The sequence below is a fragment of the Lissotriton vulgaris genome, chromosome 8, assembly GCF_964263255.1.
Source record: "Lissotriton vulgaris chromosome 8, aLisVul1.2, whole genome shotgun sequence".
NCBI classification, from domain to species: Eukaryota; Metazoa; Chordata; class Amphibia; order Caudata; family Salamandridae; genus Lissotriton; species Lissotriton vulgaris.
The window spans coordinates 5,954,889-5,969,505 of NC_141696.1; the positions used below are offsets into that span (position 1 = coordinate 5,954,889).

The 14,617-nt window shown below is 44.9% G+C and overlaps 1 protein-coding gene across 1 annotated transcript in view; it reads left to right on the top strand.

The window, feature by feature from the left end:
* The window catches only part of LOC147693207 (NACHT, LRR and PYD domains-containing protein 12-like), a 1,239,310-nt gene that overhangs the window by 998,633 nt on the left and 226,060 nt on the right, over positions 1–14,617 (top strand). The window contains exon 5 of the mRNA XM_086933624.1: positions 13,551–13,721. Within this exon, the coding sequence (XP_086789750.1) occupies positions 13,551–13,721 (171 nt within the window). The remainder of the gene's footprint in view (positions 1–13,550; positions 13,722–14,617) is intronic.

Here is a 14,617-nt window from a genome sequence, read left to right on the forward strand (position 1 = left end):
TACTTAGCTTGATGATGTTTTTTATGGGATATATTATATTCTCTTTTCAAGTGACGTTTGCACCCACTACACAGCCCGTACCTTCTTCTACTGTTTCTTCGCATTCTTTTCATCCTCTGCCTGAACATGAATCCATTAGAAGATTGGAATTCGTTAATAACTCCTTTGTTCAGCTTCTGCACCAACACCAATTAGTAGTGAACACGACTAACTGTTGGGTGTGTGTCCTTATGCCTCATACTACTGGTAAAGGTATTCCTTACCTGGTCCTGCCATTCAGCTATAATGGTTCTGTGTGAGCATACAGAACGATGTTCATATATGCTCGTGAAGTCTACCCCCTACGTTCTGTGAATGACAATCCAAAGAATAGTGCTCTAGTTAAGGGTATAGTCGATATGATTAGAGGAGTTAGTTCCTATGAGACAATCCCGAGAGATGAGATACTAGCATATATTGGATGGAACGTGACTGGATATGGAGTTAGTCTGAGTGAGAACCAGCGAGCGAAAAGATCTTCTCCAATTTGGATCGTACCCCATCAGGGTCATCTTTGTCTGCAAGGTAATGGCAAGAATCCGAGAGCACAGTTAGGGAGGAGTACCTGCACTGAGACGTATGTTTTTGCTTCCCAGACTTTCCCACCGTTTCTAGCAGCTAAGGGTACCACAGAGCGTACACATGGTTGCCCACTGATTTTTCGGGCACATGTTTTGTCTCGTTCCTGTTGCCTCCCACCTACACAGCTGCGGCAGATTACCACAAGACGAGAGTTGTCAGAGGTGTCTTCAGTAAGGAAGATACTGCAGGACAAGAGTTAGGAGATTTCTTGAAGGGTTTTCTGCCGTTTTGGGGATCGATGGTTAACAGCAGGAACATACGGCAATTGACGAGAGTGGTTGAGTCCACCGTAGTTGAAACTGCCGGCGCCCTTAGTAACTTGACTGCTGAGCTCCAGTCGGATCGCCTTATGACTCTCCAGAACAGAGTTGCGTTAGATGTCATAATTGCAGATAGAGGAGGGGTATGTAAACTGATTCAATCGAGCTGCTGTGTTTTCATTCCAGACAATGCTCCGACAGTATACCAGGCCATTTCCAAGATACATAAGATCTCTGAATCTATACACATGGATAAAGGAGATTGGTCGTTGATGGGATGGTTCTGGGACTGTTATCCACTTGGGGATGGAAGATTCTGATGATCATTGGGATGGCTTTAGCGATTCTTTTCCTGTTCTGTCTTTGTGTGCAGTGCGCTCCTGCTATATGTGGCCTCTGTGTTACTACGTGTGCAAGGAGCCCTGTCCCAAGAGAGGTACTAAGTAATAGGATTATGCTTCAGCAACATCTTGATGATCTGATGAATATAGACCTGGACTCAGATTGACGTGAGTATAGGTTATTGCCTATGTAAGGGCAAAAGGAGGGGCTGAGGTTCTGTGAATCCTGAACCAGTTTCAGAAAGGTCATGGTTTCGCTACGAATTTGATATTAGCAAACCGTAACCAGTTAGTACGGCAAGCATGAGTGTTTTCGTCGTGTTACACCGATGGCGTCACTACGTATTTAGGGATTCGTTCTGAACCCTTGGGTTCCATTTTGTGTACGGCAGCCATTTTGTGGTTGCCCTCACATAGGCCGATGACTACGGCTGAACGAGTCTTTAGCACACGTACACTCTTAGCTGACTTCTGAATGACCCGAGCAAACTGACCCTCTCGCCTGAAGCCAAAACTTGTTAGGCCAGCTCCTTTCCCAGTAGCAGATCAAGATTGAGGATCAAGGCACAGGACATCATAAACCTTTATTGCACACAAAAATTTCTTACCTGACTCACACCTGTTTCTGCTCCTTTCTTTATGGTCTATTTAAATGGGAATGTGCCCGGTTTTATTATGGGTCCGTTCGACTTGTCTGATGAAGAATGTTGGGTTCGACCAATAATTGATCATGGGCTGGGCAACTGAAAAGTGGGTTTTACTTGTCATGCGATACCTCTGACCTGGATACATGTGATTGGACAGTTTGTAAATGTAAGGTATTTGTCTGGAATGTGATTTTTGGCATAAAAAGGAATGACTTGCTTTGTAAAATTGAGCAGTCTCCTGAGAACTCATACCGTGTTGACTTCTAGGACTTCTGTTACTGGCTGCAGCCAATAAATTTGATCTCTGACGTCACCAAGAAGATTCTGTGTCTCTGTATTCTAAGACAGGTGATACCTGAAGACTTTGGGTGTGCCCCCCTGCGCCGCCGGGTCTTAAATAACCCGGTTCTTCAGTGGTAACTCATCAATATCATGGTAAACTCAAGCTGGTGTCGCTGAGTTCCACCCTTTAATACACATTCAGACACAAACTAGAAGCTTCGAGAGAAGCCTCTGCCCCCAGCAGTGGAATCTTACCCGAACTGGCTGGCTTCCAGCAAGCATCTCCCATGGCTGCTGCAAGAGACCTCACATTACCTCTATTTCTTGCAGGGGTGTAGGAGACACTAAATTTCTGGGGGGGCCAAAGACAAACTTTTTGGACTTCCCAGTGACCCTATACAAATCGCCCATTGTCTAGGAGCCATACGCTCGGTTAAACTAATACAATTGCATGGTTTTTTAGTGAAACATTGATAAAGGCAGGCATGTAGTCACAGTTTGCATGTATGCTTTAATTATTATTTACATTCACAAAGTAATTAGACCAAATGTGAAAAACCTGTTTTTGAACCTTACATTTGTATGCACCAAGCAACAAAGATGGGACGAAAAAAAGGAAGAATAAACTAAATCCTCTTTGTGACATTCCTAAACCTCAAAATGCAATTGGATTAATATTGGAGTTTATTGGAGACAAGCTACAAGCACATACAGCTGTAAGAGCATAGAAATGTCCACCTTGCATAAGTAGCATGTCTAAAATAGTAATATGAAATCCAGCCTTACCAGTAGAGAGGATTTATCATTGCGATTCCAAAGATGTAAACATGGCACAGCTACTCCTTTCTAACCATGAATTACAGCTTAAAAGAAAGTATTTAGGAATTCCCAATATTAATCTATGAGAGGATTATGCTTCACAGTAGTGAAAAATGAATGTTGGTGTTTTTCACTACATAGGCATGCAAAACCTAAAAGTACATGTCTTACCTTTAAGTAACATACAAACTGTCCTATGGGCTTTCAAGGGCCCACTTTAGAAGTGATGTATGTGTAATAAAAGAGAAGTTTAAGGCTTGGGAAGGAGTTTTAATACCAAGTCGACGTGGCAGTAAAACTGCACACACAGGCTCTTCAATGGTAGACCGGAGACATGTTAAAAGAGCTACTTGTGTGTGTTGCGCAATCAGTGCTCCAGACCCACTAGTAGCATTAATTTACAGGCCCTGGGTATATGGTATACCACTGCACAGTGTACTTACAAGTAAATAAAATTTGCCAGTTGTGTATACACCAATGTTACCATGTTTAGGGGAGAAGAACATGCAATATAACACTGGTCAGCAGTGATAAGTTACTCAGAGTCCTATGGCTAACAAAAATAATCAGCAGAAAAAGGAGGTAAGCAGCCAAAAAGTTTGGAGGAAGACCACCCTAAGGCTGACAGGTCTAATAGTATTGTATAGGATTCTGTGTGTCTGTTTGAATATTGAATTCAGTCAGATACATTTTGGAATACTCTGGTTTAGCAGGGCACAAGAAGGAGAGCGAGAATGGTTTCTCGAACAGTGGAAGTTTATTGCCTGTATTCCTGAGGCTTGAGGGTGGAGAAAAACATACTGCATTGCAAAATATACAACACAATACCAAAGCTTTTGTTGTCTAATCTATGAGAAGCTTTATTGCAGATGTATGTTATGAGTGTAGAGTGTACTCAAACCACATTATCTTGCACAAACGTATAAGAAGCCCCACGAGATACATTTGCAATAAGAATTAACCTTGTGTGGGATGCTAAAAAAAATTAGATGTACTGTGTTTATGTGGAAGATGCTTCCCAATGTAAAAGAAACCATGCATTGTGAGGCGAGACACATATGAGATGCTTACAGAAGATAGATATAGTAAGATAAGCAGGAGGAGGTGTGTGGCAAAGCTCAGATATGAGTTGTTAGTAATGAACACAAGAACCATAGTATTTGTGTGTGAAGCTTACAAATGAATACAGTGGGTGGAAGGTTACAAACTTTGTTATATGGTAGGCTCACAAAAACTATAAAAAATACTCAAAACTAGCAAATGTGCCTTATGCTAGGATTATTCGAGCCCAAAAAATAAGCATTTAATTGAAACAATGATTGAAGGTGTGGAGGCCTTGCTTAAGACTATGATGATTTATTTACAAATGAGAGTTGCGTATTAACAGTGAAGCAATCTTTGGGGAATAGGTATTGCTACCAAGAAAAAAGGTCATATGGCAGGATAACTTGGATAACGGGATATAGGTAGTGACGCTCCAGAAGATGAGCTAGGCTTCTGAGCATGTCCAGGAGGATTCTGAAGACCACTTACTGAAGAACTCTAGTCCCTCAGGGAATATTTATTTTGACCCAGAGGGATGCCTTAGCGGTAGGACCCCTTTATTCCTCCTGGGAGAGTACAAAGAGGTCAGGGGAGGTCCAGGTCCTCCTCAGTTAATTCTACTTGCTCTGTCACTTCAATATGGACCTCCATCTATAGCAAGAAGGAAGATTCTTCAGAAAGGGAATACTACCTGCTCAGAATCAAGTAGGAACAGTTCGCCCAATGTGGTAAATAAAATATTTACCCTGTCGGAATTTCTATACTTAAACAAAGGGTCATGCATATAATGAGAGGCAGAGTCCGTGGTGTCCGATTCAGAAGGGCTTTAATTCAGTAACTCGAGTTAAGGGAGAATCGGGTTCCATCACCACTAAGGTTCAGGAAGGATCGTCATCTGAACTTTATTCACAGAGTACAATATTTATACTTTAAAACATACATTAACTTGCATAGAGAAGGCGGAGCGCTCCAGGCGGAGCAAGTGAAAGAGAGATAAGAGCACATGGGCGTGAAAAAGGGCGTGTAAGAAGGCGTACACGTGGGTGTTCCCTTGAGGAGTCATAGGTGTGTCATAGGTGGGTGGATACATGGAGGGGGTCTGCGTGGTCAGCAGGAACCTTTACCCTACTTGTGTGCGCCACTTGGTCATGACGTGGAATTGACGTGTAACTGGGGGAAGCTGGGGGGAGCTGACTTTTCGTTCTAGTAGAGAAGTCTTGGATGTCAGGACGACCTGCACTTCTGGTATTATCTGATATCTTGAGTTTGGAGGATGTATAGTCTGAAGTAAAGGTCGCTCGAGCAAAGGTTGGTCATCACTAAATGCCAGTGTGTGCATATATTTCTTCGTGCATTGCGTGGGGGCCATGGGCCTTCTATGGATGCGAGTTCTGCAAATCACTTGTATGGAGACAGAAAGGCTAGGCCCTATCTTCTGCAGGCGGGTTATGTTTACCTTCTTCATTAAGCAGGAATGTGTTTCTGTGGAGCAGAGCAGATAACTGTAAGCAAAATACTGTCTTGGCAGGCCAGGCTGGGCACCTCTCGACTGAGCAGGAAGTATGTGAGAGGTCAGGGATACATAGCTAAACTGCAGTTTTCAGAGTGTCAGGAGGCATGGAGCCTGAATTCGGGTCCTGGCTCAGCTGTGCCACAAAACGAGTTCATCTCGACTTTTTAAACGTGCACCATGCAAATACATTGGCAACATGGGCAACATAGGCCTCAATGCTGAATTAACGTGGCAGGCTTGGTAACTGACATACTAATGTTGGACGGAAATGCAGAGGCATTATTATTACAGGCATAAGAGGGAAAGTGCAGGGGTGACATGAACATACACAGGGTACATGCAGGGGACACATTGGCCATGTAAAATTTATATTTCCTCACCAAGACAAGGAAACCCTAAAAGTCCAGAGGGCTGGGAAAAATTTGGGATTAGAATCCCATGGTGGTAGCACTAGTGCACTTAGAGTTAGGGAACTGTCCTTTGACACTGGGAACTTGAGCTGGATAGTCCCTCCTTACCAGGAGGGTGATGACATTCATAAGTGGATTACTGCTTTATAGAAGGCCTGTGAAGTTCAGAAGGTTCCTCAAGGGCAGAGGGCAGCTATCCTGTGGTTCTCCTTTACTAACAAATGTAGGGACACACTCTTGACTGTAAAGGAAGAATATACAGACAATTACAAAGTCTTGAAGACTGCCCTCATAGATGGGTTTGGGTTAACCACTGAGCAATACAGGGTTAAGTTTAGGGACACACAGAAGGTACTCACTCAAGACTGGGTAGGTTTTGTAGATAGTGCTATTAAGGCTCTAGAAGGCTGCTTCAGGGAAGTAATGTGCATGATTATGAGGGACTGAACAGTTTACTTGTAGTGAGCTATCCTTAATAACTGTCAAAATCAGCACCTGCTCACTGTGTTACTGGCTGATGAGGGGTTATGCCCCGAATCTGGTCCCAGGATGCTTGCTTCCAGTCCAGGGAGGACTAGCTTGGCGGTTTGGGCTGGACTGGTCCCATGAGGCACAGAGTCAAGGCTGATTATCATATGGCTAGGTCTAAACTGGGGTGGCATGGTGAGCAAAAGAATGATGGATTTAACCCAGATCTATTGACTGGGGTTGAATGTTTGATTTGCTCTGCATTCCGTCCATCATCTGTGTGTCTTTTAAAATCAGCACCTGCACCAGTACCAGGTGGACTCGGATCTGACCTCTACCCAAGAATTGGGAAAGATGGCAGACAAGTGGGTCTGTACCAGGGTGAAACAAAAGTCTCATGGTGGTCGTAATCAGAAGAGGCAAGGTGCTTCTAAGGCCCAGGCGAAAGGTGGGGAGAATCTAAAAAAAAAAAAAGTCTTCTGAAGGTCCCCAAAAATCTTTCTCTGGCGGTAGTACCCATTCCTCTTCCTCCTCTAACACAAAACCGTGGTGCTATTTGTGTAAGGAAAAAGGCCACAGGGCAAGTGATGACAATTGCTCTAAATCTAGCACCAATGCGGCTACTACTACCCCTCAACCTTCTAGTGCCCCTAGTAATACCACTGGTAGTAGTAGTGCCCCCAAAAGTTTAGCTGAGTTAACCTTGGGTACTGAAGGGGGTTCTGGCCTAGTCAGAACAGCCACTCAAAATGATTTAGTCTGTGATGGTGGCACTGAGCTTGCCACCCTTATTGTAAGTACCACTAACTTGGGCAAGTGCAGACAACAGCCTCTCATCAATGGGGAGGACAGATCATTCCATGGCAGTTGTTATTCTCATCTGGAGATGGGTAACTGGTCCAAAGAGAGTTGTGGTATCCTCAGACCTACCTGTGGATTGCCTACTGGGCAAAGATTGGGAAACGTCAGCTTGGTCTGACGGGGAGTAATTGACTCATGCAGAATTTATGAGAAATTCAGTCTGCGTGTTTGCTGTCAGTTGAGCTCAGTCCAAGATGTTAGACACTAGGAGAGCCCTGGATCTTGAGAATAATGGACCAGCCTGCTCCCAAAAGAAGGAGCAGGAAGGGTAAATATTTATCCTCCTCTAAGTCTCCCAGTGAGAATCAGCCTCATGCGGGGGCTGGATCTCAGAACCTTGTCACAGAGGAGCTTAGCCCTGATAAGGCAGAGCTACTGGGGCAAGGTTCCTTCCAGGGAAGCCTTGAGACTGGAGCAGAAGGCCTGCCCCTTTTTGAACAACTCAGACAGCAAGCAGCTGCTGAGGAAGCAGGGAATTGTAGTGGGTCCCACTCCAAACCATTCATTGTCTATACAGATACTTCTGAGATATGGGTAGGTGCAGTGTTGTCATAGCTTAATGCAGAGGGCCATGATCAACCAGTAGCGTTTATAAGCAGAAGGTTGACTTCCCGGGACCAGCGTTGGCCAGCTCTTGAGCAGGAGACCTTTGCTATGGTCTGGACCTTGAAGAAATTGAGGCCATACCTCTTTGGCACTCACTTCATTGTTCGGACAGACCACAATTAAGTATGGGCGGAAAATCCGTTCCGCTCGCGGATTTTGCGGGTTTTTCGGTAAATTCGCAATCCGCGAGATTCGCGAATTTCCCGCAAAATCCGCAAATCCGCGAGCAGCGGGTTTTATGGCTTGCTCGCACTGTTCGCGTGAGTTCACGGCTTCCCAGTTCACCTTCGCACCCCGCGAATAAGCGCTAAATTGCAGAAATACGATCTTAGCAAAACTGAAACTACTTACCAGGTTCAAAAGTTCAAGCTCATCATTAGTAGCCATTTCCTGTAGTGCTTCCTGAGGGGCCCCTCCAGAGTTCAGTTGCCTACTTGCAACTATTATGTGACCCTGCTCTGACCCTCAGAATAGTTACACATATGCCACAAAGGTCCTGAATTACAGCTAAGGGAGACAAGCAGGAGCCAGGCTGGAAGTTCAAATCCAGTGACACATTAATCAGCCCCTAATTCATTATTGTCAGTTGGGGCAGGGCAGGTGTTGTAACTAATTTTGCAACAATGAAAGCACTTAGCAAGTGCAAAAGATCACTAATCAGGAAGCACTAAGGAAGCAGGTGCCAGCTAAAAAAATATTCTGTGACACATTAATCAGCCCCAAATTAATTCAGGTCACTTGAGGCAGGGAAGGTGTGCTTTGCTTTGCCACAATAATGTACACTGGACAACCAGAGGGTGCTGTGATGAAACAGAGGGTGGCATGGGTGAGCCAGAGGGTGGCATGGGTGAACCAGAGAGTGGCAGTGGTGACAGAGGGTGGCAGTGATGAAGAAGAGTGTCCCAAACAGGCTGGACACGTAGAAACAACAAGTTCGCAAAACTTGCGACCCGACAGGTAAGTTCGCGTTTGCGAAATTGTACAAAAACCCTCGCGACCTTGCAGAAACCCGCGCGAACACAAAAAAAAATCCGCAAATTCGCGAGAATTCGCGGATTTTGCGGATTGCGAGTTTGCAAATCCGCGAACGCGAGATTCGCAAAATTCGCCCATGCTTAACCACAATCCCTTCTTATGGCTTAAACAGATGAAGGATGAAAACCCTAAACTTTTGAGATGGTCTATTTCTCTACAAGGGATTGACTATACAGTGGAACATAGACCTGGGAGTAACCATGCCAATGCAGATGGACTTTCCAGATATTTCTACTTAGAAAAAGAAGGCTGAACTGGGCAAGGCTATCTCATGAACTTACATTTGGTGGGGGGTTGTGTAGGTAAGTAGGATCTGCTTACATCGTTAACCCCAATTTTTGCCTGGTGTAAGCGTGTTTTGACTGTAGTCTGCTGGGATCCTGCTAATCGGGACCCCAGCAACTGTGCTCTCTCCCCAAAATTGGCTCTGGTAAGTACTTTGGTAAATTCACAATTGGCTACTGGTGTACCCTGGTAGGTTGCTAGTGTATGGTACTAAGGTACCCAGGGCATGGGTACACTAGGGTGCTCTCGTGGGCTGCAGCATGTGCCACCTATGAGAGGCCACTTAAACTCCAGCTACATGCCTGCCATTGCAGCTTTTGTGAGATGTTGCTTGCACCTCTCATGACAGATATAAGTTTCTCTATATCTGAGGTCACTGCATTTAAGTCACCCCTATGGAAGGCAGGGTGCTGGGTTACAAATTTGAGGATGAGCAGGACACCAATACAAATCACGGAGACAATTTTGCAGGTTTTGTAAGTGTGGTCAGCCATTTTAAGGTATATAGTGGACATCAGTTATTACAAGATATCTAACTATATACCGCTGCACTGAACCTGGTCATATTTGGTATTAGTTTATCAAAGGAGGGGACTAGAGGGCTTTTTGAAGAGGTCCAACAGCAGTGCCCAGTTAGATCAATCAAGCAAATGTGGATGCTGTTCCTCTAAAAAGATATTACCTAGAGTAATCAAATATCATGGAATCATACCCCAGCAACCGATTCCAGTGCTGGAAGTATGATCCCATGTCCTGGGGGACTCCTTAAGGGACAGACTCCTGATAATAGCATTTCAGGGTCTGCCAGCAAGCTTGTGCTTCTGTCGACCACAGACATGTTTTTGCCCTCCTGCTGCTGAGCTTAGCTTGAGCAGGGAAAGGTCGAACAATAGGTTTTCTGTCACTGGGCGGTATGACCACCTCCTAGACAGAACTTAGTGTATTGGGCTGGGATGGGGGTGCCCTCCAGGGCCACCAGACTGCTTTGAAGGGCAGATTTGATGCCTTCCATGCATGCTCCAGTTTGAGCCAGATCAGGAACCTTTGGTTCTCGCTCTGGTGCGAAACTCGAAAAAGGACAGGGGAGTATCCTCCCCTCTGTCCAGCCCCTCTTCTGGGAGGAACCACAAAGTTGTACCAACTCTTTCCCTAGGGGCTCCCCTGTGGGTGGGTCCTCAGATTCGTCGTGGAACAAGACTCACTTCTGAAACTGTAGTGTAGTTCCTATATTCCCAATAGGCTCTGCGCATTGGAATAATATATTCAGCAGTGTAGACGTAGGACTGAGGTCGACTAGGTCTCTACTGACTATATTAGACTTAAGGTTTGCCAGCTAGCTCAGAGGTCACTAGAAACTTTCTCGAATAAACGAGGAGGAGTTTAACCTCCCTGGATAGACAAGAAGGGATTAGCTTCTGACAACCATAAAACATGACAACTTTGCTCTCCCAGAATATGAGTGCATCTCTAGAGTTGTGTGGAAACAAAAGACAGCTATTTCACTCAGTCAAATGTGCGTACTTAGTTTCACCAGAGTGCAGAGAAAAGAGAGACGGGCGTTTTCAATAAAAGGTGTAATTTATTGAGCAGTCTTCTTTCTCATACAAGAGAAATGAATTGCCACAATTGCAATACTCATATTAAAGTAAAGTGCGTACAGTAAAAGGAGGATTATAAAATAATACTGTAAAAGCATTGATATGGTTTCTTAGCCATATGATTCTTTAAAATAGATAAAATATATACATACATATATACATTGACTAATCGTACTCAACTGGTGCTTCTAAATATGCCTACCCCGGTGTACCTGACCTAAGCCTAATACGTGGGAAGGAGTAAGTAAGTAGCAGTTTAAGTTAAGTTTGGTTTGCCAAGAATCTGACTCAAGAATTCTCTTTAAGGGTTTAGTCAGCTCCGTACCTGGGTAATAGAAAGCAGGAGGTCTTGTATCTCTCTCTCAGGGCTCGATATCCCAGCAACCCGCAAGGGTAGGCTGGAAACGCCGGAGCTGGATTTTCTCGGCTGGAGAAAAAGACAGCGTCTTTCTCAGCGCGTCAAAGAGGAGGGGCAGCGTCCGTGGGCTCTCGCATCAGCTGGGCTCTCGGGCAAGTAGATAGCTGCTCTGCTCCAAAACCACCACCGTGTGTTTGCTTAAGGCAACGTTGGTATATTTATACCTGAAAGGTGCCGGGTTTGATGTAAGGTTGGACATAAGACGCCAATAAAGATGTCACTAAGAACTGGCCGTTCTTACAGTGCTTTACAGGAGTTCTAGGACGAAATCAAAACAAAAGCGAATGGGGATTTCCCAGGTTGCTGGAGGTTTTGTTTTGTTTAGAGAACTCGTTGTGCTTTCTAGGAGTCCGGGGAAGTAGCCTTGCTTAATGTGACAGCATGTGCTACGACTGAATATGATTTGATTATTATGCCATTATAGGGATATTATTGATTATAACCGAACAAGCGCATAAAATAGAAATATCGATTCAGGTTCCTAGATAAAAACACCACAAAACCAAAACATTCTTCGAACATCTGGACGCTTGGACTTTTTCGGACTTTGACTGGAACTGAGAGTGCATCAAGGAAGACTCTTGCTGCTCCTGGTTTCCCGGTTCTTCAAGTCATCTGTGTCTTATGTCTCTGTGCTTCCTCCCTTTGTCCTGAAGTGCAGACTGCAGGCAGCCGGGGTAGCGAGAACGAGGTGTGAAATGATTCCTGGAGCTTTGCAGCACACAAAAGGTAAAGTCACACAGGTTAAGTACAGGGCCATTGGCACGTCAAAGCACTAGTGATTTTTACGTGTCAATGGCCGAGCAACTAATAGGAAAGAGAGGGCAAGTTGTTTCGTCCCCTCGTCCCTCCGACCCTTGTCCCCCGCGTCCCCCACACTTCCTACGCCCATGATTTCTTGCATACTCTACATCCTGGCAAAGCTTAACAAGCATCTGGACGAAGCTCAACACTCTCACAAGAAAACAGCACGACCTTGACAGCTCACTGAAGTACATAACACATCTCTCCAGTAGCCAAACGACCTCTGAGCACCGCTGAACACGCAGGTCTCGCAGGCAAGGCTTTGTCAGAGATGCTGACAAAGCCAATAGTCATCATTCCTCCCAATGTGCAACACAGTGCACATGTGTGCACCCCCTCTCATACTTAAATGCACAATCACACCTCCTGTTCAAAGCAAGATGACATGAGGCCATGTCAAAGACAAGAGTAAGCACACAGAGTCAGAAGATGAAATTTGAAAATGAAATAACATGAGGCCATGTCAAAGACAAGAGTAAGCACACAGAAAGTCAGAAGATGGAATCTGAAAATGAAATAACATGAGGCCACTTTCCACTCAGTGACAGCTCCCACTAGACAACTGTGTGCAGAGCTGTTCTACACCAAAGCTAAGATAACATAACATCAGTTACAATGGCCATAGGCAAAGCTGTCCTGCACTTTGACAGCTCCCACTAAACAAGCATTGGATTCAAGCTAGGGTAAAACAACACCTTAATGCAGTGAACATGATGGTGGTGGTCAGAGGTCATTACGGGGCGCCAGACCACCAGAGCGCCTTATTCACTACAGACAGCAAGTCGGGGTAAAGTTTGGCATTGCAACAGCATGCGGGGTAATGGCATGCCTTGTAACGTCACATAATCATTTAATTTATGTCATGAATTCTATTATGATTGGTGAATGAGACAAGATTACATCCCCATCTAACCAAGCACTCAAAGAAAAATCAGCTGCAATGTAATTTAAACACTTTAACTTGAAAATAAATCATCATCTAACTGGGCAAACGTGGTCCAGGAAAAAATAAATAACCAGTCTTTAAAATTAATATAAAAATGAATAACACATTTTAAATCAGGTTTGTCACTGAAGATCAAGGAACTATTTTTAGGCGGATGTGAACTATGTGCACAGGCTCTTGAGTGGCCCTGCTGGAGGCTGTGGAAGCAAAGTGCGAACGGCGTTTTAACAGACCAATGGGTGATGATTTCTTATCAGAAGCCCATCTATGCGACATAACAAGCAGAGTATTAATAGGCAGGTCACTGCAACAACTGCTAAAGTTGTGACTTTACCGTTCACACCGCAGCAGAGGGTCTCCAGCATAAAACATATGTTAATATATTTATGTGCATTTAGCTCCGCCTCTGCCAGTCTGAGAACTCGCCCCATGAGATTCCTATATAACCAGGGCGTGGCTGGATGTGTAAGGTGGGATGTGTCACTAAAGGGGAGTAAGGCAAGGACGGGAAGGAAATGAAGATAAAACTGAAGTTGTGACGCCCCTGTCCGTGCTCTGCTTTACTCCTCTCCGTGTCTCTTCTCTCCTGCAGGTTGAATAGCTGCTCTCTCACCGGTTCATGCTGCGAAGACCTCGCCTCTGTCCTGGAAACAAACACATCTCTCACAGAGCTCGACCTGAGCTTCAATGAGCTGGGAGACACTGGAGTGAAGAAGTTGTGTGAAGGCCTACAACATCCTGGCTGCAAACTGCGGACTCTGGGGTATGGAGCTGTGGAAATCTTATCACGTCATTGATTTCTATATATACATCGTGGGTGGGGCTCACAAATATATTTTAAAAATGAATTTAAATGTTTACATGATTGCCTCTTTTCTATTAAGTCGTGATAAAGGCACACCCATAAATAACATTTGTAAATTTAGTCAGGTTTGTGAAGTGGGGGTACCCAAGCCCCAATCCATCATCCTGAAAGAAGCCCCAGTCATGGTGCTGAAGGGCACTTTTTAAAGCCGGTTTCTCAGGTATTTGGGCTAAAATGGAATATGCCTGAACCAGAGGACAGGTCTGTTCCTCCCAGTGAGGACGCCTACCCCACCAGTCTCCCTGATGTTACTAGACCGGCTGCTAGATGCAAGGCCAATGGATATCAGTGAGACATGGAGGCTCTGAGGCCCTTTATTGAAGAAAGTCGCTGTGATACTAAATAACCAAATGGGCAGCTGTTAACCTTCTGTTTGCTAGTGAGAGTTCTCTCTCTTTTTCCATATTTGGCTCTGAGGCCCTCTTCATTCAATGCAAGGGGGACCCATCATTGTGTGATACGCCACAGAGGGGACACATACAGATTAAGCAGGGCCTGATTAATGCCTGCAGCCGGGAGTGCATTGTTAGGCAAGCTCCGGACCCTTAGAAATGACAATATAAAGGAGTCTTCAGTGCATCTTCTCTCTTCTGCTGTTGAACAGATCTCCTCAGGTGCAGAGGATCACAGGTGTGTATTGCACTCAGTTCTTGCCTTCAGTGCATCTTCTCTCTCTGCAGTTGGACAGATCTCCTCAGATGCAGAGGATCAAAGGTGTGTATTCCACTCAGTCATTGTCTTCAGGGCATCACCTCTCACTCTGCTGTTGGAGCGATCTCAGGTGCAGAGGATCA